Here is a 27,107-nt window from a genome sequence, read left to right as displayed (position 1 = left end):
TTTAAATGTTTCGCCCATTTTCGTGGTATTGATGATAATGGGTTATTGTTTCTTTGGTTTTTCTTCTCCCTATCGAATATTTGAAATTTCCGATAGATTATGCCTACAACACCGACTTATTTATTTTGGAACTAACTTCCTTGCCGTAAATCTGTCATGTGCTGTGTGTATCAGTATGTCTGTTTGCCTTGTTCTGTTTAACCCAGATCAACAGCTTCAAAGTCCATAGATTTATTTCCTGTTTTGCTCCTGTCGAAAGAATGGATATCAAGTAGGCGGTATTTGAAAACTTCTAAAAATAGACCTAGACGTAAACATGTAGAAGACAGGTGTTTAAATATAGTAAGAGCTGAACAATTTCTGAACAGTGTGCAATAATCCACTTAAAAGGATACACTGTAAAAGGATACAGTTCATAATTGTTACTACAGCAGTGTTGCAGTAGATACTGTTATCCGGTTCCTTCACTTCAAGTATGTTTTGTATACAGTGTAATGCAGTTTAATATTGCATGTACAGTGAGGGTGAACTAGCAATGTTGTGGGATGAGTGTATCGATGTACTGTATATGTGTCAAAAATGTATATCAGTTCCTGTTTCCGGAAGCAAACAGAAAGTAGCATTCTTGCAAAGGCTCTACACCATTGCTTTATACTGATACTTCCCCTATTGAAGTGCCTGATATAAAATACATATACTTGCTTTCAATGTGTATTTGCGTACTGAAGGAGGAAGTTACAACAGGCAGTAGTGTTTAAGGTCAAATTCCATTTACAATAGAATAGTAAGTAGTTGTGTCTACTGTTGAACTATTCGGTAAGGCAATTGCAACTTCAAAGTGTTTGGGTAAGTCCCCTTAACCAAGTGAGGTAACCAACTATTGTTGTATATATATATTATATTGCCCTGCTCAATATCCAGTTCAGGGTTGACTGATTCAAATCACTGTGATTTTAATCAGTGATTTGAATTGCGATTTATATCAAGGGATTTTTTTTAAATCCCTGCTTTATATCACTTCTCTTTTTTTTCCTTCATGTTTTTAACTTTTTATTCAATTTGTTTTGTGATTTTTACTACTGTAAGAAACGACTGTGAGTCTGCTTCTGTAGTTTGATATTTATTTAGCATATTATGGGCAGCCACTTTTTGCCCAAACGGCCGCCCATAGCATATAAGTATATGTAACTTGTAACATCAATTAGTGTGCAGAATCAGTTAGTCATCTTTACACTAAAGGTTCCAAGGGCGTTTCCAATTAAAGTAATAAAATAAAAACAAAGCTTAAAATGTGTTTGTCTTAAATGTTTAAGATACTGTAAGACCCAGAAGTAAGTGTGTGAATCTACCCCAGAGAATAAGGCATACAAGAAATGTATGAAACATAAAAAAAATGCGATTAATTAAAACAAAATAATTTTAATTTTAATTTAAATTTAAATAATAAATAAATAAATCCATATATTTTTTATTTACCTTTCTAAAAAAAAATAAAAAATCGCCAACCATGCGGATTCTCCCTACATTACTGTTGTACGGATTTTCAGAACTGTAATAAGGTACCCTCAATGTCAGGTGTTATTTTTTTTTCTTAAGGAAGTGAGGATCGATGCTTTGATAATAATTAAACATGAGTGAATGGCAAAACTTATCGGAAATATGATAATAATAATAACCATTTACGTAAAAATGGATTATATATGTGTGGATGTGAACTTTGATAGATTTAACTTGTTGCATAAGGAAATTGGGATTTATTTAATAAAGAAAAATTGTTTCTGAATATTGATATTAATCTGGAGCAGCTCTTAGTAAGTCCTGATTTTCAGATTTTTTAATTTTTTATGATTTTTATTATTATTTTTATACTCAAGATTTTGCAATTGGTGGTGAGGCTGGTTAGCATGTACATAAGACCTAAGTTGTTAAGGTATCGTATGCAATTTCACTGCAGACTGTACAGTCAATGTATCGTATGTAGGAAGGTTAATAGTTGGCTTTTAGTTAAATTTGAAATTTTGTAATCAGGAGAACATAATCTAGATGTTTGTGCCCCCTAGATGGTGGTCATCGTCTTCGGATGGTGTTTTTGCATGAATAATGAGGTGTAAGCAAGTTGTCACAATTTGTACAGCATATTCCAAATGTCAATGGCACTTTAGTGTTGCCATTGGCGAAATACGTTATCTTTCAGTATGATCCAAAATCTGGTACCATTTCAGTCCATTAGCTCGATCACCATTCAAGGTTGCATAATTTTCATATAAGCAGAAATGTTTCAAAATTTTGAATAATTTCCGATTTGCTCTGAGACATGCAATCATCACTGATGTTAGCACTAATAACGACACTGAAAATGACCTTGCCAGTAAACCTCGTAGAGTTTACACCACTCTATCTGTGCAATGACAGCAGGGCTGCATCTTGGTTTGAATAATTAAAGGGACCTATTCCCAGTAGCACTTAGTTTGGGTTTGGTCAAATGTCAATCAAAACTTGTCTTACATTGCAAAAAACTTATTGTCTTGCCTGTAAACTATCGACAGGTTCTCAGTCAAGAAACGAGAAAAGGAACAAAGTCAGGTGCCACTGCTGCTGCTGCTCCGGGGAAGGAGGAACTGGACACTGAGATAGCCCTCTACAGACAACAGGTAAGGAGACTGGTGGTACCTTGTATAGGCTCCACTCCCTACTGTGGTAGGGAGTGGAGTGGGAGTGGTACCTTGTATAGGCTCCACTCCCTACCATAGAGCAGGAAAAGAAATGTATACATGATTGACAAGATTTCTTGCTTCTAATTCATTTCCCAGTGTCCGCAGCTTACTGCTCATTAGTGCGAATGAAAGCAGTTATCAAATTGTGGGAGAGGATTTCTGGGGACATCTGAGCATAGAATTGCCTCGTTTTACAAGTATGTGTTCAGAGAGAAATCGAAGAAAGAAGCCATCAATTATGTCAACTTGCGGATTAATAAGTTAACATGGATTAAACAGTCTCCGATTAGTAGAATGGTAGTAATGGAATGGTTTGCCATGGTGATGTTTATCGTGAATTGTCATTGAGGATCGCAGAATGTCGCTCATTTGGCCCACGGGGGTCTGTCTAATGAAAGGGGAAGATAATTTGATATCTTAGAGAAACTGACAGAAGTAGCGAGAGGGAGGAACATGGTAGTCCTGATGGGTGGCAGAAGCAGGTCTTCATTTATAGACAAGTAAAGCAGCGAGAGGGAGGAACATGGTAGTCCTGATGGGTGGCAGAAGCAGGTCTTCATTTATAGACAAGTAAAGCAGTGAGAGGGAGGAACATGGTAGTCCTGATGGGTTGCAGTAACAGGTCTTCATTTATAGACAAGTAAAGCAGTGAGAGGGAGGAACATGGTAGTCCTGATGGGTGGCAGAAGCAGGTCTTCATTTATAGACAAGTAAAGCAGTGAGAGGGAGGAACATGGTAGTCCTGATGGGTGGCAGTAACAGGTCTTCATTTATAGACAAGTAAAGCAGTGAGAGGGAGGAACATGGTAGTCCTGATGGGTGGCAGAAGCAGGTCTTCATTTATAGACAAGTAAATTAGTGAGAGGGAGGAACATGGTAGTCCTGACGGTTGGCAGAAGCAGGTCTTCATTTATAGACAAGTAAAGCAGTGAGAGGGAGGAACATGGTAGACCTGATGGGTGGCAGAAGCAGGTCTTCATTTATAGACAAGTAAAGCAGTGAGAGGGAGGAACATGATAGTACTGATGGGTGGCAGAAGCAGGTCTTCATTTATAGACAGGTAAAGCAGTGAGAGGGAGGAACATGGTAGTCCTGATGGTTGGCAGAAGCAGGTCTTCATTTATAGACAAGTAAAGCAGCGAGAGGGAGGAATATGGTAGTCCTGATGGGTGGCAGAAGCAGGTCTTCATTTATAGACAAGTAAAGCAGCGAGAGGGAGGAACATGGTAGTCCTGATGGGTGGCAGAAGCAGGTCTTCATTTATAGACAAGTAAAGCAGCGAGAGGGAGGAACATGGTAGTCCTGATGGGTGGCAGAAGCAGGTCTTCATTTATAGACAAGTAAAGCAGCGAGAGGGAGGAACATGGTAGTCCTGATGGTTGGCAGAAGCAGGTCTTCATATATAGACAAGTTCTTATTTTCTTGGCAAGAAAACCGAAAACAACCACCGATATGTTCCTGAGTTTACTTCAAGTTTATCATTGTTATTTCCATGGCAACAAAACCAAAAACAACCACTGATATGATCCTGAGGTTACTTCAAGTTTATCGTTCTTTTATTTATAGCAAGAAAACCGAAAACATCCACTGATATGATGCTGAGGCTACTTCAAGTTTATCATTCTTATTTCCATGGCAACAAAACCGAAAACAACCGCTTATATGATCCTGTGGAGTCATGGCAAACCCACATCCACTCCAATATTGTCCTGATCTGAGTAGTATGCCTGGAAGTCGGTGAGACTTTTAAGGCAACCTTTGACCCAGGTGACTGGACAGTCCATGACTATTTGAGGTCTGTAAATCATCACCTGAAACGGCCAGTAAAACAACCAGTAAAACAACCTGAAACAACCAGATCCATCCAGAATTTCTTTCCGAATCCATCTAACTACAACCGAAGAGCAACCTTCATCCTCTCAGCCAAGCAGCATATTCTCTCCCTGCCTGTAAACTTTGTGTGCTTGTTGTTTTACACTGTTTGTATTTTGTCCTCTACGTTTTTGTCCTGTGTGAGTCTTGTCAGCATGAGATTTGAGATGGACATGTTCCTTTCTTTTGACACATCACTAATAAACTGCAGGAGGGTAAAGCGTGGTCCATGAGAAGAAGTTGGTTATAAACATATGACCTGCTGTAGGGGTTTGCATGGGCCTACTGGTGATATGAATTCTACAATATAATTTAAATATGGACAATAGGGCAGGAATAGCTGTTAATTATTTTTCTGGATTGAAGATATATCCTTAATTGTTGTGGTATATGGGTTGGTTACAAAGTTCCACTGTGGCTTGCACACTAATTTAATACTCACCAAGGCCGTAGCCAGTATTTCTGAGGTGGAGGTGGCCCTACAACAACTGAACAAGATGGTTCCAAAAATTCAAAGGGATCACAATAATTGTCTTTTAACCGGTGAACGATTTGACGACATAATGGGGGCACGTGGGTGGTGGGCATGGATGGGCACAGCTCCCCTGTGCCATGGCCAGCCTATGGATCTGTGCCCCTCCTCTGCCTTTAAAATATTGAAAGTGTCTCTGGTGATTCTAGTCCACAAGGATGTAATACACAGTGTCACCCTGAAGAAATCTTGGAATTTCGAAATATCTGCAGAACATTTATTCATAGTTTGTTAGATTAGGGGAAAAAAACACATGTATGCACCCCCCCCCCACAAAAAAAAGGACTTTTTCAAGAAATTTGTATTGATTGTGTGGTTTGTATATATATATATTTTTTATATTTATTTGTCATCTCTATTAATATTTACCATTCTTTTGTTTCTCCACTTTTCAAGCAAATTTTATTTTCATTGCTGAAGTATTGTTTTGTGACTTGAGTGTTGGAATATCACCAGACTCAATTACACAATCTCTTGAATCCACTTTGAAATATCAAGAATGATTGTCATAGGTATAAGGACTCACCCATGACCTTTTACCTGTCAGGGAACATTCGATGTTAAAGCCAAAAGTGGGTGGTGAGGGGCGGGGCGGGGAACAATCTTCTTTGCTTTCCTGAGAACGCTTGAAATTTTTTCCATCAAAACTATGGAAGAAGGAAAAGTTGAATCACCATTGGCAGAGGGCTCTCCATTTTAAACTATATTTTTTTTTAATCTTTGAATTCTTGTTTTTTATTTGTTGCTCTCTATAGGCAGAATATTTTGAAAAAGATTTTCGTGAAGAACAGAGAGAAAAACGCCGCCTCATGGGAGAACTGGAAGCAGCTAAAACTGAGCTGCTATCAGTCAAGAGGAAACTGAGGAAGGTGAACGATAAAGTAAGGAATCTCATCTTCAAAAAAATATTGCATGCATCGATTTCTGCCTCTGCTCATCTTCTTTCATTTTCTTCGTTTGTTTCATTTTCATAAACTAAGGAAATGTAGAAAAGATCTCTGTGAGAGTATTTTATAGCTCACTAGTGCTCGGTTTAGGAATAGCAAGACTTTTCTAAAAAAAAATTTCTCAGCATGGAGCAAAGTTATTCTTTGTGTAGATATAGAAATTTTATTTGAATCACGCACAGCATCGGTTCTCGGTTGAGGTAGAGAATGTTCGGATATTGCATGAAGTTCACTTCATTTTATATCTCACCCAGTGTAAGTACAAAACTATTTCAAAACAGGAGTATCAAAGACAAAGAAATATAGAAATGTATAGATAGATAGAATGCATTCCCATTTAAAAGACAGAATAGTTGGATATCTATCTGACAGGACATCCTTTCATAATCAGCCTAAATTTTTGCCTAAAGTTCACAACAAGAACTGACAGATTGGACGAAAACGTCACAAACAAATTACATTTGACATGAATCATCCAAAAAGAAGGAATGAGCATCTTACAAATTTGCAAAACAGATTTATGTTACAGTTAATATTGTTTTTGGACTGGGATGTGAAATAATTTGCTTTCCAAGACACAAACCACCTTCAAAAGTTTTCTCTTGTTAGGCCAGATTGCTTAGAGAGTTGTTGCACGCAGTCGTGGAGAAAAAAAAGATTGCATGAAAGCACAACTATTGAATACATTTGGGAAAAAAATACCAGAAAAGTGTTTTGAGTAAAACCGGTTGTGAATCTGAAGCTGTAAGCTTCTTGTTACTGGTCTCAGACGAAACAGAAAAGAAGGGCAATAAAGGGTTACATATTTTATTTGGCAGGTACAAGTAGCGCAGGATCAGAAAATAGCGCAGCAACTTCAGGCTGAACGAAATGGAGAAAACTTTTACTTTGAAGCTGATCACCAGGTATTGGATATATAAAAGCGGGGACATTTGATTTTAAATTTAATAGCTAAGATGGTGTGTGGTTTGGTCAGCCCTTTATTCGCTACTCTCATCTCCTTGCATGAATCATAAGCTAATTATGCAGAAACTTTGTCGTCAAATCCAGTCATATATAGTTACTTGCCTGATTGGACTGACTCATTCAGTCAACAATGATTGGACTGACTCATTCAGTCAACAATGATAGGGCTGACTCATTCAGTCAACAATGATTGGACTGACTCATTCAGCCAACAATGATTGGACTGACTCATTCAGTCAACAATTTTGCGTTCACATTTGCTGTAGCATTTTGTTTTTTTTTAAAGGCTTTCAGCATTTCCTCTTTTCATAAATTGCTACAGTTTCTGCGTATAAAACATGCAATACATCTTTCTATTTGCATAGCAATTTGCCCATTTTACTATGGGATATAGGTTTAACAAATTGTACCTTGCAATATTGCAGATTGAATTATTAACTTGAATGAAGGCAACCCATCAGGGTTGATAAAGTTGGATATTTTTCTTTCTGCATTTCCAACAAATGAATTAATCTATCATATTTAGACAAGAAATGTACATAGAAGAAATGTATAGAATAGAAATATTCACAATGTATTAAAAGGGTTTGAATTCCTTAATAATCTCTATGGCACAGGATTTTGATCACTTGATGTAGCAAACAAAGTAAAAGATACTCAATGGACGATATCAAATTTTGATCCATTTTGAAACTTGATTTCAGGAGAAGATTATCCCTCTACCATCATCAGTGTTCTGTGTGATAGTGAGAGGAGAGAGATAGATATATATATCTTCAAGAGGGGAAACTTTGCTCCAATTTGGGGATATATCAAGATACTAGAAATTACATTTTGTGACAGTATATATGCTGTCATTTTGTCAGGGGAGTGATACTATAGTAGGGAATAATTCATAGTGTTAATATTTTGTGTAGCAGTTTTGGAAGGCTTTGAACTTTTGCTTATAAAATACTGTGTTTCCTATGTGCAAAAACTGCTATTGACATCTTTTACCCTTGTATAGCATTTTGGACCATTTTGCATAGCAATTTGGACCATTTTGCATAGCAATTTGGACCATTTTGCATAACAATCGAACATTTTGCATAGCATTTGAACCATTTTGCATCTATGCATTTTGCGATGCCGGACAAATTATGCCCTGCAAAGTGTCGCCCAAGAAGCAGACCCTTTTTACCTTATCCTGTATTCGTATTTGTTTTCCTTCCCTGGGAAAACTGTTGAACTCTTGAACAAAAGAGATTCTAAAGAATGATAGATTAGTTGGTGTTTCATCCATTTCTCACGGATTACTGTTGCTTTTGGTATGTCTCTCTTGGTTTATTAAGTTAGCAACTGTACAGTTGCTGATGGTTGCTTGTCACTGCTTTTCATACTTTTCATACTTTATTTGTGTTCTTTTCTTCACTATTGAAGGAGCCAACTCCAAGAGGACTCAACTTCGCCGGCAATGATAGGTTTGTCGATGGAGGTCTTTTGTCCTCCTTTGGCTCGATAGAAGCTGACGGTGTGGACGGCAGAAAGTCTCCTTCGGACAAAAACAGCAACGCATGTCCTCGGTGAGTGATACACCTCCCCGCCCCACCCTCCCCCTTTCAGCCTTACCCCCCAAAAAATAGAGTGATACACCTCCCCCCACCCCCATTCAACCTTACCCCCCAAAAAGTAAAGTAGATCGTAAGTTAAACCTTGTGTTCAGAACAGGCCCCTTACATGGGGAGTCTTCTTCGATGATCCCAGGGCCCATACACCCATTTCCTTTATAAATTTATCAATCTGTCCCTGATTATTCAAGATACCAGCTTTTATATTTAACCGACTTTGAAGAAATCACTCAAAAAATGTCAACATTAACAAACTCTCAAAACGACATTTTGTACAAGTTTTAAACTAACATAACGCTGCTGTGGCCGAGAGGATAAAGGCGGTGGCATTTGAAGCAATGAGGCTTAATATTAATCGAGAGGTTCAGGGTTCTATCCACAGCTGGGCCATAGTAAGGTGGGTTTTCATCCAAGAGCAATCTATGGTTTTCCCATCTGAAATGACTTGCTAAATTGAAAGATTCCAAATTTGAGATAAAATGTTGAATTGAAATCCACCCGACGTGGAAGTTTTAATCCGTAAGCCCTTGCTGGTTTCTCCCACATTCGTGGTAACTTAAGCGTCTTAAAAATAACTTCCTGGTTAACATCCATGGCTTTATCTTACTTCTCATTTTTGTTATACAGGTGCCAGGCATACATATCTGATGAACAGATATTTTTCCAGCATTTGGATCGGTGTCTTGAGGAAGACTAACTAATATTTGCTTTCGCGACGAGTCACTTAAAGTTATCGATTTCATTGATTGCAATCATTGTCTGCTACTGCTACTACTACGGTTTCGGCAATATCGATCCACGTACTCTGTTTCAAATGTTAACGACATTTTTATCATTTTTATTTGGAAATACCTTTCATATGCATATTAACCCTGTATTCTTTTCTTATAAAGCATTTAATGTACTGATATATAGCTGCTGTCACCTCTTTCATAAACACTCACAGAGCAAATGTTTATTCACCCGAGAGATAGCAATTTGACCGTGGAACCGGTTTTGAACCCACCAAAGTCTAAATTATGTACCCCTGGCAAGTTATGTACAGACCATAGTCAAACTCAAAGTGATTTTAGTTTCTTCTAGGACTTTTTTTGGACAAAATCATCTAATAAATGTATATCAGTAGACTAGCCAACAGTGCACAATTTTTAATGGCTAAATGTTATTTTGAAAAGGCCCCCCACCCTCCCCCCAAAAATCACCCCAACAACAACATTGATGACTTAAAGATAAAGAAAGTACTTTCCATTGATTTCCTGTACATTGGAGAAGGGCTGCTAAATTCATCAACAGATATAGTGAATGTATGATGCTTTGAAAAGGTATCATCAGCCCTGTTAAGAAATCTATAGTGGAGAGAGATGGGGGGGGGGATGTTTTGGAGGGAGAGGGGGCCCTTCAGGGGTACAGAGTAGGAATTATTATTTTTTGTGGGGTGGAGAGCCATACTTGTTTTTAAATTCATCAGCAGATATAATGAGTGTATGATGCTATAAAAAGGTATCATCGGCTCTGTTGAGAAATCTGTTAATGGGAGGGGGGGTGTGGAGTCGGGAGAGGGGGCCCTTCAGGGGTACAGAGCAGGAATTATCAGTTTTAGAGGGGTGGAGCCATACTTGTTTTGGATGAATACGTCCACGGACTTGCTTGCTCCGGTCTAGTATCATCTGTTCTGTGGTAGTGTTCATGGATGTTAGTGGCATTAGTTATATATCAGTATTAAAAAAGTGAAACTTGTGAGAAGGGAAGACGGGTGTTATGTTGCATCTTGAAGTTGTAAATTTGGAGTCTATTTGTATTGTCACATGTGAATGTTAGCGATATTAGTGAACTTTGATGCATGATCGTTGTCATTACATGTTACATGAATTTCCTTCCTATTAATATTTTATGATTGTATCCATGCTGTTTCGTCTTTCAAAATTGACATTCGGCATTCACTCAGGCCGTTTGTATCTAAATTACGTCCGTATTAAATATTGCTCTCATGAATGATTTAATCATTGATCACCGAAGGCACTAGGACATTCTGCACAGGCGGGAAGAATCTGGTGATAAATATATTGTCATATATATATATATATATATATATACACACAAACATTTATCATTTCTAAAAAACAATGTTTCATCAAAACGAGACAGTGTGCAGTGACTATGTACTGTCATAGTGGTTTATGTTAAAATCATTAATCATAGCAGCATTTAAAGGATTGACAATTTATCATTTATATCGTTTCACTTGTTCTCCATCTCTGATTGTGTATTGTTTTTCTTTTTTTTTGCATTTTCTTTTTTCTTGTTTTTTTTCCTTTTTTCTATCTTTATCTCCTGTGATTTATTCCTCATCTTTGTTCATTTATGTAATATTGGTAACAAGAATATTATTCAAGTTTTTATTCAACACAATCATAAATACTATAATTGGTACATAGCCTAGTGTATGAAGGTACATTAAGACATGGATATGGACAAGAAGATTGTTAACCTTTAGAAAAAGAGAAGAGAAAACAGAACATAGAAAAATTACTTTAACTATTTGACTTGTAATCACACGCTTAACATTTAACAGAAAGTTTGGTTTTTGGTACTTTTTTGGTTATTCAAGTTTAATAATCTAGACGGTAACACCAATATTTGTAAAAAGCATAATATTAGGGAGACATTTCAAAAAATGGTCATGCATATTCAAATCTGATTGTGCATATTCAAATATGATGTAAAAATGGTGTGTTATCCAAGTGATTTATCAATATGCATAATGTTGCTTTATTTGGGATTAGCGTTAATGTAAATCGCATGTGACTCTTGTGTAACTAATGTTGCCATGTGTGGTTTGACGGGATTGAACAAAGTAACAATAAGACAGTTATCAGGTATTTGGTATGTAAGTAATGTACATCAAGGGTAAACAATTGTAAAAGGGTTAAGTGTTTAAATTTTGTAACTAAAGGTATAATAAGTTTAATTAAATTCTGTCGCTCATATAAGTGATCATTTTACTGCATGAACGTGCTTTCTTCCTTTTTTGTTTTGGAGATATTTTGTCATGTTGGTTTTACTCGGTTGATAACCTATCAATGCATATTGCATGATAGGTGTGTATATGTGTTATTGTTTAGTTGGGTAATGTATATAACACAAAGATCAAGTAATTCATGTAGTTAACCAGTGGCCGGTGGATGCAGTCTTTCTGAAAGGCACTGAGGGGCGGACAAGTATCGCTGATATTTAATTACTCCCGAAATATGGGTGCATAAGAAAAGATAAGTGTAGAGTATTAAAGGAATGCTCTCTCACGTAGCTGTTTATATTTTTAACAGCTATTTTAAGTTTAGAACTTCACCACGATATCGGCACATTATGTAATAACGTCGTGTGCCATATGGTCCTAGGCCTGTAGCATGGTCAACTTTATGGGCACATTATTAGGTAATAACGTATGTAGCGCTCAACTCGGTCACCAGTATGTCTACCAAAATCAAGCTCCAAAACGGAATTGTTTAGCGTTGCTAGCTGTGTTTAGAGGCAATTTTGTGTGTATGCGAGGTCAAAGGTCATCGGAGGTTACAGCAGATGACAAAATACACTGAAGTAACCTGATGACTTGTTGTGTAGTTGGCTTCGAAAATTTATATTAATTTGTAGGTGTTGAATGAGAAAGGTAGTCTAGTGGGTTATCAAAAATGAGTATAATGTGAATTCAAAGCCAAGGCAAATAAACCAAAAGCCGTCTTGGACTCTTGGTCACCGTAATTAATAACATGGAATTTCATTACTTGATTTCATATCCTGAAAGTTCCAATGGGCGGCGTCGTATCTTTATCTTGAATCATCTGTAGGTTTGGATTCATCAAAAATTTGACACTAGTTTTGCAGATGTACGGTACAGTTAGCCTAGATATATATGAGAAAGATCATCGAAGGTGTTAGATATTACTGGGACCAGCGCACAGTGCCATAAGGCTTGACTCTTTCATTCTTCTGAAAAAGAGAAGGTACTAAGTACAGAAATGAAAGTGCAGTGGAAATTTCAAATTCATTACCGATTAGTTTGGTGAAAGCAAAGAAATGCTGAATAACTGACATGCAAATGTACATCGAAGAAGTTGTGAATTAATTATCCTATCTTTACGATTCTGTTACGCAATGCTGAGTTTGTTGTAAATTGTCACAAGAAGAGTAACATGTTTGCAACGTTGCCAGATGGCTGAGTTTGAACAATTTTGATTGTCCTTCATATTAGCTGAAATCATTTTTTTCCAGCTATCGTATGAATTTGAATATTTTCACTGCACATTGAAAACACATTTCAATACTTCTGGAGTGATTTCTACGGTTTAAGATCATACTGAAGCAACAGCATGTGGATTTAAATGAACTGAACCGACGGAATTCTTGTAAGATATCAAACAACTAACATAACACAATATAATTGTCACAAATGGAAGTGATTGTTTCACATAAATTGTTCTATGCCTCATGGATTAAGTTACTGAAACGTAAAACGTAAAACGTACGCAAGAGATATGAGGTAGAGAAATGTGATTGGCAATATATATATATATATATATATATATATATATTTAAATTCGATTTGAATATTCAAATTTGCTTTGGATGTTGTGTTATGTTAGTTGTTTGACACCGTTACTTACGGAAAAGATTTTTGGGTTATTTTTAGAGTTTGGTAGCATTACGCTTCTGCATCAGGTGCACCATTCTTATCTTGTTACTTGTAAACCGTGTTTGTTCATGTGTGTCTCATACCGTTGTTTTTTTTTCTTTTCTCCACATTTTTTTCTCATTCTTCGCACTTCATTTCATTTCTTAACATAACTATGCTTTGAATATGTGTTATGTTAGTTGTTTGACACCGTTAATTACGGAAAAGATTTTTTTGTTATTTTTAGTGTTTTTGGTAGCATTACGCTTCACATCAATTAATAAAGGTGAAACTTTCTTATCTTGTTACTTGTAAAACGTGTGGGGTTTGTTCATGTGTGTTTCATACCGTTGGTTTTCTTTTTCTTTTTCTCTTCATTTTTTTCTCATTCTTTGCACTTCATTTCATTATAGTTGTAAAGAAGATAAGTCATTTCATTTGCTTAACTTTGCTTGAATATAATACTTTAATTATATGTATGCCAGTTTTGTTGTATTAAAATTTAACAGTGGATCTTGATTTGTTTGATTATTTTTAGTGTTTGGTAGCATTATGCTTCCGCGTCAATTAATTAAGGTGAAACTTTCTTATCTTGTTACTTGTAAAACGTGTGGGGTTTGTTCACGTGTGTCTCATACAGATTTTTTTTTCATTTTTTCTTCATTTTTTCCCATTCTTCGCACTGCATTTCATTACTTAACATAGTTGTAAAGAAAAGAATTCATTTCATTTGCTTAACTTTGCTTGAATATAATACTTTAAATATATGTATGCCAGTTTTGTTGTAATAAAATTTAACAGTGGATCTTGAAATATTTTTTGGGATTGGCAAGCAGGTTCTGAAGAATCAATGCTTGTACTTTTTACGGTATTGGCCTCTCGCAGGAATGTTAAAGTAGTTTGATACAAGGTCTAATTATCGCCAATTTAAGTGTCACTAGCTTTCAAAGTAACCTAAATAATTAATTAGCAAGAATATCCCTTTTTGTCTTATTCTTTCTCTTTACTTTGATTTTCATTTTATTTTTTGGCCTCCATTTATTCGCGTTCTGTTGACAATTATACCTAAACATTTTCTTATTAAGCGGATATTTTACAACAGCTAAGAAAAGTGTAACTTTCCGAAACCATTTCTTTTGGAATTAAACAGTAGAATAGACTAACTGAAGAACTGCAGAAAGCATCAAGCAACTCCACATCAACAGACATTACGTTTATTCTGATAAGGTCTTCTTAAATAATTATTCTTTCTACTCTGACAGCACATGAGCAAACTGGACAATTTAGAAAAACTCATCCATTTCCGCTTACTTTCATAAATATAATTTTCATGTGTAAATTTTAAAAAATAAATTGTTAGGATTTTTTAAATCCTTTCCCAAATCTACATAAACAAAAAATGTCCTTCTTACAAAGAAAACTTGCTTTCCTAAAAGAAAAGTCCCGAAACATGTTCCAGATATCTATCTCGGTTTTACAAAAAAAAAAAAGATACAATAATCGCAACCGATTTTCTCATAGCAAACTAAATTTTGTTTGTGGCCGTAAGCCTCTGTAAATAGTGAAATTGACACTACTGTAATTTAACTTCAGCTACGTTAAATGTTGGCATATTAAATCAATAAAAGCAACCTTTTCCAGTCTCTTTCTGTAAAGGCATGAGCAAGAATCATACTCAAATGAAATGATATTTAAACGTTATCTTTATCGTTAGATAAAATTTACAAAATCCAGCTATTGGTTTAAAAGTTAAAATATTAATAGTGGCTACAATTACTGTCTTTTAGACTTCTAAATTGTGATTGTAATGTATCTTACATATTGTGGAATAAAGAATCGAAAAAAACAATTTCTTTTTCATGGCTTTTTACTACATTTTATGTTGTTGTCGGTTTTATGCACATGCGGTGGAGCCTAACGATCATTTCACTGTAAATCCTGTATGAACACAGAAGCCTAACACTTCTAGATACCTATTCGCAGCTGTCACAAGCTATGACCATTTAATACCCACCAGGAAGCAGTTGTACCGAACCTATTCTTTGGTTACTCATAAAGGCAGGGGCGTATCCAGGATTTTCCAATAGGGGGGGCGCCAGGCATGAATGATCGCCGTCCTGGGGGATGGGTCTAAGGGGAGGGGTGTACAATTTTTGCTTTCAAAGAAGGGCTGAAATGCCAAATGGTGTCATATGCATGGGCGGCGATCCGTACTTCCGAGTGGGGGGGGGGGGGATATGACCCTGTTGACTATCTAAGCGTAGCGCCACCATGAGTTGGCGCGAAGCGTCCAATAAAATTTTGGGATTAACAAACCCTCTAGATGGCCGGAAACGGCACTTCCCGAGGTTTCCAAGCGGCATATACCCAACTTTAAAATAGGGATGTCATGTCCGAAATATCTCATAATCAGGATCCAAAATACTTTTTTTTTTAATTTCGGGTGTTATTTTGGGAAAATTGCCCCTGTCAATCTTGTTTCAGGAGCAACGTTAGAATGTTCGAGAGCTCTGTTATATTATTCGATGAAGAAAATGGCCTCATGCAGGCTATTATAGGCCTATACACATGCAATACACAATTACACATAGTTACATTCCTAGGTACCGATTGCTAGGGCATCCAGGTGAAACGTGTATTAAGCATTACCCTGGTTACATGAGATTCTCAGCTGTTCGAGGGAACATGTACGCAGAGTTGCCAAGGTCAGATGTTTTTTAGGCGGGTGAAAATTGTCTGGTGCTGTTGGTTACGTACACCATCTAAGCGGAGCGCCACCATGGGTTGGCGCGGAGCGTACAAGAAAATTTTGGGATCTTACGGCCCCTCAGATGGCCGGAAACATCACTTCCGGGGTCATCTAAGCTGAATCTATACTGTCTCCATATTTGTATTGTGTCTATTTTTTTTTCATTCCAGAGGAAAAAATATCTTGAAGCGTTCACGTGTGTCGTAACGGTATTATTTTTCACGAATCGTATAGGTAACGTTGCTTTCAGCCGGGCATATTTAGCACGATCGGCTTTGAGTAATTTCCGATCCTGGCGGTTCTGAGATAATTCGCATTTTGGTGTGATGAAATGAATTTCACGCTAGCAATGATACACTTTCACAGGAAAAACTCTGTGGGCCTACAATGCGGGAGATTCTTCAAAAATGCGGGAGATTTTTGGAAAATGCGGGAGATTCGGACAGGTGGGCGGGTGAGCGGGAGACGACCCGAAAATGCGGGTGACACCCGCCCAAAGCGGGTGACTTGGCAGCACTGTGTACGTGTGTAGGCCTACTATAGGGCCTATATGAATACTATGAGGGTGCATATATGTACTATATCAATACCGTGGGCGCAATAATACATTTTGTTGTTATAGGGCCAATGAAGCCTACAGTCAACTATTTTTGCTTTATAAAGACGCTTTATTTGAAAAGATCGCACTGCGTTTATGGTAGGCGAGAAATGAAGCTAAAAAAGAGCCGTACATTAACGAAGATGCATAAATGTAGGCATGAAAATATTCTTATCCCTGGCATTTGGTGGGGGGGGGGGATATGGTGCATTACATCCCCTCCACCCATTTTCATGGGGGGATATATCCCCCCTCCACCCAGGATCGCCGCCCATGGCCATATGTGATCCATTTTTCGACCTTAATAATAAGCAACATTTCCAGTAAATATGGACACAAAATGCACAATTTAGTATGGCTGGCATGTCATTTAGTGTTTATAGTGATAATACAAACACAATAACCATCTATGTTTCTAAAACTATTATGCCGCCTAAATTCTCCAGAACCTTTTTTTGGCAAACAAAAAATACAGCATACGGGAGGGGGGGCGGGGGAGTTGAGCGATCACCGACATCTCACATAAAGGTCGTCATCAATTTTTTTTTTTTTTTTTTTTTTTGCTAAACTTTTTTTTTTTTTGGTGACGGCCAATAGGGGGGGCGCGCGCCTGTTGCGCCCCCCTGGATACGCCCCTGTGAAGGGGATTTAATCGTAAAGTTTTTATAGAAGAGGCGGTACAGTTATTGGAAAACTGAAATATACCCACAGGTGGGAATTATTCCATTAATCGTTAGTCAGTGCCACAATGATGGCAGTATCGTCACTACCGGTCGGCAGGGCTGGAATCCAGGATATTTAAAGATGGGGGAGTGACCCTCACTCGTTGAAGCCGACTGCCCATAATGGGGTCTGTGAGAATGCCCCAACCCCCTGTGGTAGGTATAATCGCTAGGTTGTGACAGTAACAGTTTTGTGTATTTTTCCGTGAGGTCCACGCTTTGAGTTGGTGACTGAAACATACTTTACGTAGGTCCTAACCAATTAACCCGTGAGGAATAAAGTTGATGGAAAAACCTTGTTCCCTTTAAACTATCTAAGCGTGGATGCACAGACGTCCATCATATACCTGTCGATTCACGTTTTCTTTTCATTGAATGGGTCGTACCAACAACAGTAAATACCATTGCGAGCAAACCATGAAAGCGGGAGCAACTGTTCCTGATGAGTGAAATGTACAGGAGAGAGAAAGAAAGAAACAGTAACAACATGTTCGAACAACCTAATCAACGTAAAGGGTAGATCGAAAAGCAATGGGCGTGTACGGAACTTTATGTGGGGGTGGGATGGGTAACCCCTACCCCCGCCCCCATAAGATTTAGGAAGACGCTGAAACTTTATTGAAGGGCCATAGGCGGATGAAGGATTGAATAAATAAGGGGCGTAGTGGCGACTGTCATGTAACGGGGTCTGGGAGCTAGATCTAGTCATTCTCCATTTTGTTTTTAATTATTTGCAAATCAGATTCACTCAGAATCCATGCCATATAATATAACCAAGTGGGACCACGTGACCCGTAAAGAGTGACTGATCAGATCGGATGCCTATTACCAAACATACAGTCCATGGCATGAGTCCATGCCATATTTTTAACCTAGTGAGACCACGCAACCCGTAAAGACACTGGACGGATGCCTATTGCCAAACATATAGTCCATGGCATGAGTCCATGCCATATATTTAACCTAGTGAGACCACGCAACCCATAGAAACACTGTACATCAGTGCGGCATATTTGCCGAACAGAGGAGTTAATATAAGAATTTAAAACATCCCAAAGAAGATTGTGAACATTCCAAATTCCTTACACTGATTAAAACTTGTGTGTTTTCGATCCACCCTTAGTTATGAAAGTTGACCCATTTACAGATTAACTGTAAATTGTAACTCGGTTAAAGTAAAGGCTAGTGAGCTTCGGCTATCCTATTGATTTCGAGAATTCTCAGCATTCTTTATAGCTCTGTTGTAAGTCACAATACTATATATGTTTAGTAACACTACATTTACGTATAATTATAAATGTTCTGAATTATTTGGATATACTGTAATGGACAGAACTGAAGGGGCTTTTGGAAACAGTGCCTAGCGATAGAGGTTCTAGAGGTATATCATTTTTGCAAAGTGAATCTGTGACGTCAAAACCATGTTCGTAAACTGTTACAAAATTTGCAGGGTTTTGGTAAGTTTCAAAAATGTCATTTTCTTTCAACCAGTAAATCAGATATACATGTAGGTCCATTATGCTTTGGTGATGGCACTTGTTCTTTTTTTTTGGGGGGGGGGGGTTCGATTTATCTATCATTGGTATAAAACAAAAACCTCTGGATTATCCTGTTCATATTTGGCACAATACTCGGTTAGTGGAAATTATGCAATGTTGGTGCACATGATGGTGGCACAAATGGGGCTGGGTGGGGACTGTAGTGTGCACGGGGGGTGAAGGGCATGGAGTTTCACTGTTCCCAGCCCAGTTACTGGCTATCCTAGTGTACGTATATATATACACATAAATATATATATATATATATATACCAGGGTTCTGCCGCTGCCGGTCGGCGCCGGTCGGCCCGACCACGCGGCACGCTGAATTACCGACCGCCACAATCTGCCTGAGTGACTTTTCCGACCGGCACTTATTTTCGATAGGAACTCCAAAAAACAGCTCCATAGCCGGAGGGTCGAACGTACAGAAACAATCTGTTTGAGACTAGGGGAAATCCAGTTCATAACTGTTCAAAATATCCAACACATCACAGTGTCATACTTAGTAAAAATTACCAGAGTTCCGCATTCCAGACCAATGACTGTTTTCCGTTTCCAACTCCCGATCGTACTTTTGATAGTTTCATTTATATCTATTTTTATCGCGCGAGACACAGGCACTATCCAGCTAGTTAGTACACATACGGCCGTTAACCTTCGTAGCGGGTGAATTTACATCATATTGCATTAGGCACGAGTGACAAGGGCTGGAAAACCTTGCGAACCGTTCGAACCAGGTTCGCGGGAAATCCGCGATGCTCGCGGGAAATCCAGCCCGGCTGGCGGAAAAAAAAAAAATCGGACAAAAAAAAATAGAAAAAAAAGGGACGAAAAAAAAACAAAAAAACACAAAGGACAAATAAGTACATCTATAAAAAAAAGAGTAAAATTTCACAAGAAAAGTTTCAGAAACAAAAGGAAAATGTTCAGAGAGCGTGCTCGCAAAATTTAGTCACAATACCAAATAGTAATGATGTGTCCCCAACCCACTTACAATGGCTATTTCGCAAGCTTCAGGGTATACGTGTCACACGGACACCCACGGCCCAGCGCGGGAAGGTTGCTGTAATAAATCAGCCTCGCGGGAAATGTTTTGAACAATATCGCCATTCCACGTTCTTTTATATTTGTGTTGTATGTTGGTTAGTAAACGTTTTTCTTTCGTATGAATTTGACTTCAGTGTTCCCACTAAGGTGCGGGATTCCCGTCAACTGACTCAGTAATCCCGCAAAGAAAACATTTGACTGCTGGAAATCCCCGCATCGTTTTTTGCATTCGCGATGAGTTTATACTCAATGTACAACTTATTCACTTGACCGTATAGAGAAAAAAAAAACTGAAAATCAATTGTGTACCAATTGTGTACGGAAAGGTGGTAGGCTACACCTTTCAAATTTTACGAAAGATCGAGCAAAGCACTTTCGAAAAATTCACGCCAAACTTGCATATCGTACTAAATGCAACTAATGTCATGTAAACAAGGCTCTAGTGCATCCATTTATGAATATACCGTAAGACCACATCTGGTGTTCAGCGGGGGGAAAAGAAAGTATTTTCTAGCATTTCCAAAAATACCGAAAAAATAATATCTACCATAGTTAAGTGTATAGCAAATAGCCTAACCACCTCGGCGGTTATAACGGATCTCACGTAACTACAAAATCACAACTAATTGTATTTTGCGGAGTTAACGTTTTCTACAAGAACATGGAAACAATATTGAGCATTGAGTTAATCATGCCAAGTGGCCTAAAACATGTGATTTAAAGGGTAACTTTCATAAAGATGGCCATAGCAAGGGGTCTTGATATCGTGCTATGCGTGTATGGTATGGACTGTGCCTCGTGTTTCATGGGGTGTGCATGCAGAGGAGTCAGTTGGCTTGAGGTGTGTTTTACTTACCTAAATGTAACGGGGATATTTTACCTACTTTTCTTGAACGTCTAAGATATCATTTCGCATAACTTTACCGATCCTTTACTGACTGACCTAATTAATTCTAGAGTGGAACGAAAAAAGTTTACTCCATGAAAAGTTTCCTGGCAACGTGCCAAAAAATGTTAACGAACAGGTGTTAGACAGGGGATGAGCTCACAGATGTTTGGCAAGGTACCATAGGCCCGATGTTGAATAAATGAGAGAGAATACATAATTCACTATGATTCGTCTTTATTTGGGAGTGGACTCTCACTCATGCACTGTCCATCTAAAATTATCATGTCAGCCTGAATGATTTATTTAATATGCACCACCGGCTGGTCTGTACTCTGGTGCTCCAGATATTTGTCCTAACTTTTTTCATTAATTATGAAAAATTCCAGACATGAGATATCATTTCAAAGCTGTCTACATGTGGCTCAGAATACTCGGGAAGGGCCGTTTCCGGCCATCTGGGGGGTTTCCAACACCCAAAATTTTCTTGTACGCTCCGCGCCAACTGATGGTGGCGCTCCGCTTAGATAGTCCTGACGGCACTCAATCCACCCTGGGCAGAACCCTGATATACATATATACATATTTATATATATATATACATATACATATAAACATATATACATATACATATATATTATATCATATATATACATGTACTACGACTGCCTCGTGATCGTCCTCCCTACCCCCCCCCCCCCCAACCCTTCATCGCAGGCCCAAAAACGTAAAGGACCAAAGAAACCCACAATTTTTTGAAAAGGCTATGCCTTGTGATGTTGTGTTTATGCTAGAAAAATAAAATAAAAATATCCTGGTCTAGTGGAATATGCAGATTTTAGTCTCTGTTTGAATTCTGCTATTGGTATATGAATCATAGATTTTCCAATTAGATGGGAATTCCTTATATACAACCCGCGGAGCCTTCTTTACACCCCTGTGAAATACGAAAGTAAACACATGTATTTCGAGGTTGGTTTAACAAAAGCCTCTCTTAATTGTTTAATTTTGTAGTGAAAAGACTTAGTTTAAATGTAAGCCAACACCCCATTCACTTTATGGGGAAGTTTACTTTTCATAGTATCGTTCCATTATCTTCAAGTTCTCTATTGTGAGAAGCATTTGTCACATAGAAAAAGCAAAGGTGACGGAACTTAAATGGTGAACTTAAAGGAGAAACACAACGTCTGCGACCTGTAACGTACGTAGCTCTAGACTACACATTGGCGCAGAGTAAATTCCTATGTTTTGACACTTCCGCTTAATAGCAATACAACAATCTCGTCCCCGGCCATTCGTTAGAAACAGACATATATCGGACGATTTTTAGGGAGAATTTCGACTTTTCATCACATTTCTCTCTCTTTCTTTCTCTCACTCTCTCTATATAAATATTTCTGATATTAAGGTTATGAAACGATTTCTTCTTTTTCGAGCGGGGGGGGGGGGGGGTGGGGGTTATCAAGAGACATTTGTGATACCGAGTTTTCTAGTACTGTTACATGCAAAAGCTATTTGGGTGTCTGTAGGGCCGGACCAAGGATTGTCCTAAGGAGTAGATTTCATCAGGGGTATTTGAAAACGACTCCCATGTATACTATAGGGGGGGGGGGATATCTGGGGTCCTTCACCGGAACATAAATATAATTTTAGACGTGGAATGATGCATTTTGAAGCATATTTAGTACATAGATTAGCGCTATTAGGTCTATGTAGGCCTATGTTAGTTCGTCTGAAACAATTGGTTATACGACAACATGTATGATACCTGTTACATATAGTAACACAGTATAGGCCTGGCTGTTACCGGAAACGTTTCCAATGCCCGTTAATTTACTCCAACCGATGTCGGCGACTAGGTTTGCCAGGTCCTATATCAAGTATGCTTTAGATTTGATGCAAACTTGCCCTCCTCTTTAACCGTGTCATGAAGGCCCCCGCTTACAAACAGTAGTATAGGGCCTACCATGATAACGTTTTAGCATGCAAAGTGACCTGTCATATTGATTAGTTTCATCGTACTGAGTTTCAGCGTCAGCGTACTTAGCTTACTTAGTTTTAGCGTCAGAGATTCAGCGTCCTGAGTTTCAGCGTCTTCTAAGTTTCAGCGTACACTCAGTTTCAGTGTACTGAGTTTCAGCGTGTTCTTAGTTTCAGCATATACTCAGTTTCAGCGTATACTCAGTTTCAGCGTTTTCTTAGTTTCAGCGTTTTCTTAGTTTCAGCGTTTTCTTAGTTTCAGCGTTTTCTTAGTTTCAGCGTTTTCTTAGTTTCAGCGTTTTCTTAGTTTCAGCGTGTACTCAGTTTCAGCGTACTTAGTTTCAGCGGGTTCTGATTCCTGAGTTTCAGCGTTCTTAGTTTCAGCGTACTTAGTTTCAGCGTACACTCAGTTTCAGCGTACTGAGTTTCAGCGTTCTCTTAGTTTCAGCGTCTTCTTAGTTTCAGCATATACTCAGTTTCAGCGTATACTCAGTTTCAGCGTACTGAGTTTCAGCGTTTTCTTAGTTTCAGCGTGTACTCAGTTTCAGCGTACTTAGTTTTAGCGTCTTCTTAGTTTCAGCGTGTACTCAGTTTCAGCGTATTTAGTTTCAGCGGGTTCTGAGTCCTGAGTTTCAGCGCGTACTTAGATTCAGCGTGTACTGAATTCTGAGTTTCAGCGAACTTAGTTTCAGCGTGTACTGAATTCTGAGTTTCAGCGTATTTAGTTTCAGCGTGTACTTAGTTTCAGTGTATACTCAGTTTCAGCGTACTGAGATTCAGCGTTTTCTTAGTTTCAGCGTGTACTCAGTTTCAGCGTACTTAGTTTTAGCGTCTTCTTAGTTTCAGCGTATACTCAGTTTCAGCGTTTTCTTAGTTTCAGCGTACACTCAGTTTCAGCGTACTTAGTTTCAGCGTGTACTCAGTTTCAGCGTATTTAGTTTCAGCGTGTACTGAGTTCTGCGTCCTGAGTTTCAGCGTACTGATTCTCAGCGTAATGAGGAAGAAAATTTGTCATGTATACGTTTGTGAGGAGGAATCGTGAGATGTTAGTCTACTGAAAGAAAATCGCAGTTCACGCGTTGAACAGGAACTTACAGTTCTCGTGGCAATGGGAGACTTTCAGAGTGCTGAGAACTCCACTCAGGTCACACAGTGCTTAACTGAATCCGAATACTGTCGGCATACAATACGTGTCGAATAATTGTCGTTCACCTATTCGTTTTGTTGTGTGTGTGTGTTTACCTCACAATATGATAGCTCACAAATATTTCTTTTAATATCCATTGGACTAACTTTAAATTTCCTGAAAAAAAAACTCTGTCCATAATAGCCGACTTTTGGAAGTCAATGGGGAATAACCTATTGCTGTCGGCTTTGAGCTAGTCACAGAACGAACTTTTGTGAATTTCTGTTTGCGGTCTCTCAAGCGTGACAAGCAAACAAGTCTGTTGCAATACCAAAAAGGAACCTTACCTAAATAACTCAATATAGAACGCGTTACGTTGGCCTATGTACAACAGCTAACGTCGATCGAGGCAAGTCTCCTCATTCATAATCATATGTAAAAGTATTTAACAGAAACCGCTATATTCTGTCAAATGATAGTGACAGTTTTCAGTGTAATGTTAATGGATCTATTCATCAGTTTATATATAGCCGATCATGCTGGTTGTTTGTAACTGCATTGTAATTGCCGGAAGTTTCCACCAAGTTACCATATAGACCTCAGGCTGCTATGACATGAAGCTTGGAGTGTATCAATCTACACGTCACATATAGCTTCTTTACATAAAGCTAGTGCTGTGTATTCTGTGGCAGTGAAGCGTTTCCCTTTGCAAATGCAGGACCTGAGAACGCAGAGTATAATATTGATGTCTATAGTTTACGCAGGAAAGTTGTTTTTGACCAACTCCAAGAGTACACTGTACCGTTTAATTGTACAGTAGAACACGCGAATACTAGCTAACCAAGAACCCGACGGAGGGACAACCATCACCAATCCGTCTCAGATTTTTATGTCTCCAATCAAATCTGACCTCTCGAGACTGATAGCTGCCTTCTTTTGCGAAGCGAATGCCAAACACAGGCAACCTCATTCAAGATGGAATACACAAATCCTTTTCCAATAATTTTACTTGCCGTTTTTCTTCAGTCACACCTATTCGTTTGTAACTCGAAAGAAAACATACAGATACTAGTAGCAAACGACATACCAGTACTGTTTGAGGACATACCGATGCTGTTGTTATGCCACATTCCTGAACACTCAATCCATGCCACGTTTTCATGGTTCAAAGATAATGTAGAAATCGCCGAATGCAGCTCTGATGCAGGGGCCACTAGAGAGATACAGTTACCGCCGAACGTGACCTTGAAACATTTTGAAGATATCACGTCCGGAACATTCTGTTCACTTGAGTTCAACAATCTATCTATAGTTGATCACAGAGGATTGTACACATGCTTTAGTGAAGTGGGTAATTCATCCAGACAAGAAGAATTCAACCTCGATATTCTAGAAAGGAAACCATTTTGTACAGCCAAAAAACAAGGACCTCAAGAGTATTTGGCAGGAGACAGAGCTGATTTCATGTGTCACAATCCTTATTATTCTCCAAGGAGAGAAATACAATTATCGATCGGAGAATTTGGGTTGGAAAATTTGAGAAACATAACCCGTCAATTTAAATCGGATGTAGTTACATTCGTCATATCAGGTACCACCACCTTAGATGGGCGCCACAATGGCTCAATGTTCAATTGCGCAGCTGAGCAAGTTCAGGAAGACGTGGCGGCAAATCAGACTACCAATACAACTGAATATTCGTGTTCTCTTGGACCAATTTACATATATGAATCCTCTTTCCTTCTAATCGAAGAGGTCTCCGAAGACGATTGCCCCGAAACAATGACCATAAGATGTAGAGTCGTCCCAGCCCAAGAGGAGGCTGAAATAAACTGGAGGATACCGGAAGATGTTGATGATTACACCATAGAGGAGTCAGGATTATATTCGATGTTCAAGTTTCCCGCCAATTCAATTGATGATGAGGAGGAAGTAGTTTGTTATACCTCATTGGCAAATCAGAATTTATCAAAAAGTTATCAATTGAGGAGGTTCGGTGGATGCACGAATCCGGACGATGAAGATGATGGTACGTCTATGCTTCCATTTATTATATCTGTGGCAGTTGTCGGCGGAATTGCAGGTACTGTAGTATTCATATTCATCCTCATCGTTATTTACAAGTGTTGCTGCGGAAAAGTTGGTAGACAAAGGCATAAACCGCCGCCTTCAACGAGCAATGCCGCGAAAGGAGACATAATTAGTGACAACGAGTCCAACATGTATCCAAGGTACCAAACGGAGCCCAGCGCTCTTTACCTTAGACCTGCAGAAGAGGGTTACCATACACCGGCAGGAGAACGTTATGATATACCGCCAGCTGGAGACGTTAACCATACACCGGCAGAAGAGTTTTACGATACATCGACAGGTGGAGAGGATGACCATACACCGGCAGGAGAAAATTACGAAAACTCGCCAGGTGGAGACGTTGACCATCAATCGGCAGATGAGGATTACGATACACCGCCAGTTGGAGAGGATCAACATACACCGGCAGGAGAAGAGGATTACGATACAGTGGATAGAGAAGATGAGGCGCATGACTATGACTTTCCACCAATTGGGATGGCGAACCTTGCAATGGGGTTAGCGGATTATCAAGTTTAATGATCCGTATTACAATGAAGAGATATAGCCGCTCAGTAGACTTCTGATGATCAGTACTATGACGAAACTAATATGGTTGCCTAACCTTTCTATTTACGATACTTAACAGTTAAATATATGTCAATATAGGCCTAATTGTATTTAAAACTCGAGATACTTCACTTGGCGGAAGTTGACGTAATACCAAGCACAATCGCAGACGGCCGTAAGAAGTTCTTTGGATGTAGTACCCAAACCATCTTGGGTGACGTTTCCTAAGAAATACTTACAGTATGTAAAAAAAAACTATACCAAACTGTGATGTAGTTTAATTATTACAGAGTGGAGTGTGAAGCTATTAGCATAAAATGCAAATTTCCTGAAAGTTTAATGTTCGTATACCGATATGTGGTAAAGGGGTGCATTTACTTACTCAATTGCTAAGGACTGCGAGTAACAGAACACGTTAAATAAGGAACTCAAGTTACACCTGTCAAGAATATTAGTGGGAGGGGCGAGAGGGGACTGGAATGGGGCAGGGGAGGGGGAGGGGGTTAGCACCATCG

At 38.6% G+C, this 27,107-nt stretch overlaps 1 protein-coding gene and 1 long non-coding RNA gene across 10 annotated transcripts in view; both read left to right on the top strand.

Moving 5' to 3' along the window:
- Window positions 1-14,405, top strand: part of LOC139969201 (uncharacterized) — a 31,513-nt gene extending 17,108 nt beyond the window's left edge. For 6 of the 9 annotated variants that reach the window (XM_071974088.1, XM_071974087.1, XM_071974086.1 and 3 more), the window contains exons 11-15: window positions 2,547-2,651; window positions 5,874-5,999; window positions 6,884-6,970; window positions 8,451-8,593; window positions 9,266-14,405. In XM_071974088.1, coding sequence (XP_071830189.1) covers window positions 2,547-2,651; window positions 5,874-5,999; window positions 6,884-6,970; window positions 8,451-8,593; window positions 9,266-9,335 — 531 coding nt within the window. In that variant the 3' untranslated portion in view covers window positions 9,336-14,405. The remainder of the gene's footprint in view (window positions 1-2,546; window positions 2,652-5,873; window positions 6,000-6,883; window positions 6,971-8,450; window positions 8,594-9,265) is intronic. The other 3 variants (XM_071974092.1, XM_071974095.1, XM_071974094.1) reach the window with 3 other exon arrangements.
- On the top strand, window positions 2,658-4,038 carry LOC139969213 (uncharacterized). Its single transcript, XR_011793671.1, has 2 exons — window positions 2,658-3,546; window positions 3,617-4,038. It is a non-coding gene; the product is annotated as an uncharacterized lncRNA (long non-coding RNA).
- Window positions 14,406-27,107: the final 12,702 nt, after the last annotated feature.

This window comes from Apostichopus japonicus, chromosome 6, assembly GCF_037975245.1.
Source record: "Apostichopus japonicus isolate 1M-3 chromosome 6, ASM3797524v1, whole genome shotgun sequence".
NCBI classification, from domain to species: domain Eukaryota; kingdom Metazoa; phylum Echinodermata; class Holothuroidea; order Aspidochirotida; family Stichopodidae; genus Apostichopus; species Apostichopus japonicus.
The sequence above is the reverse complement of the archived record's forward strand: the minus strand, read 5'-3'. Positions and strand labels throughout refer to the sequence as shown.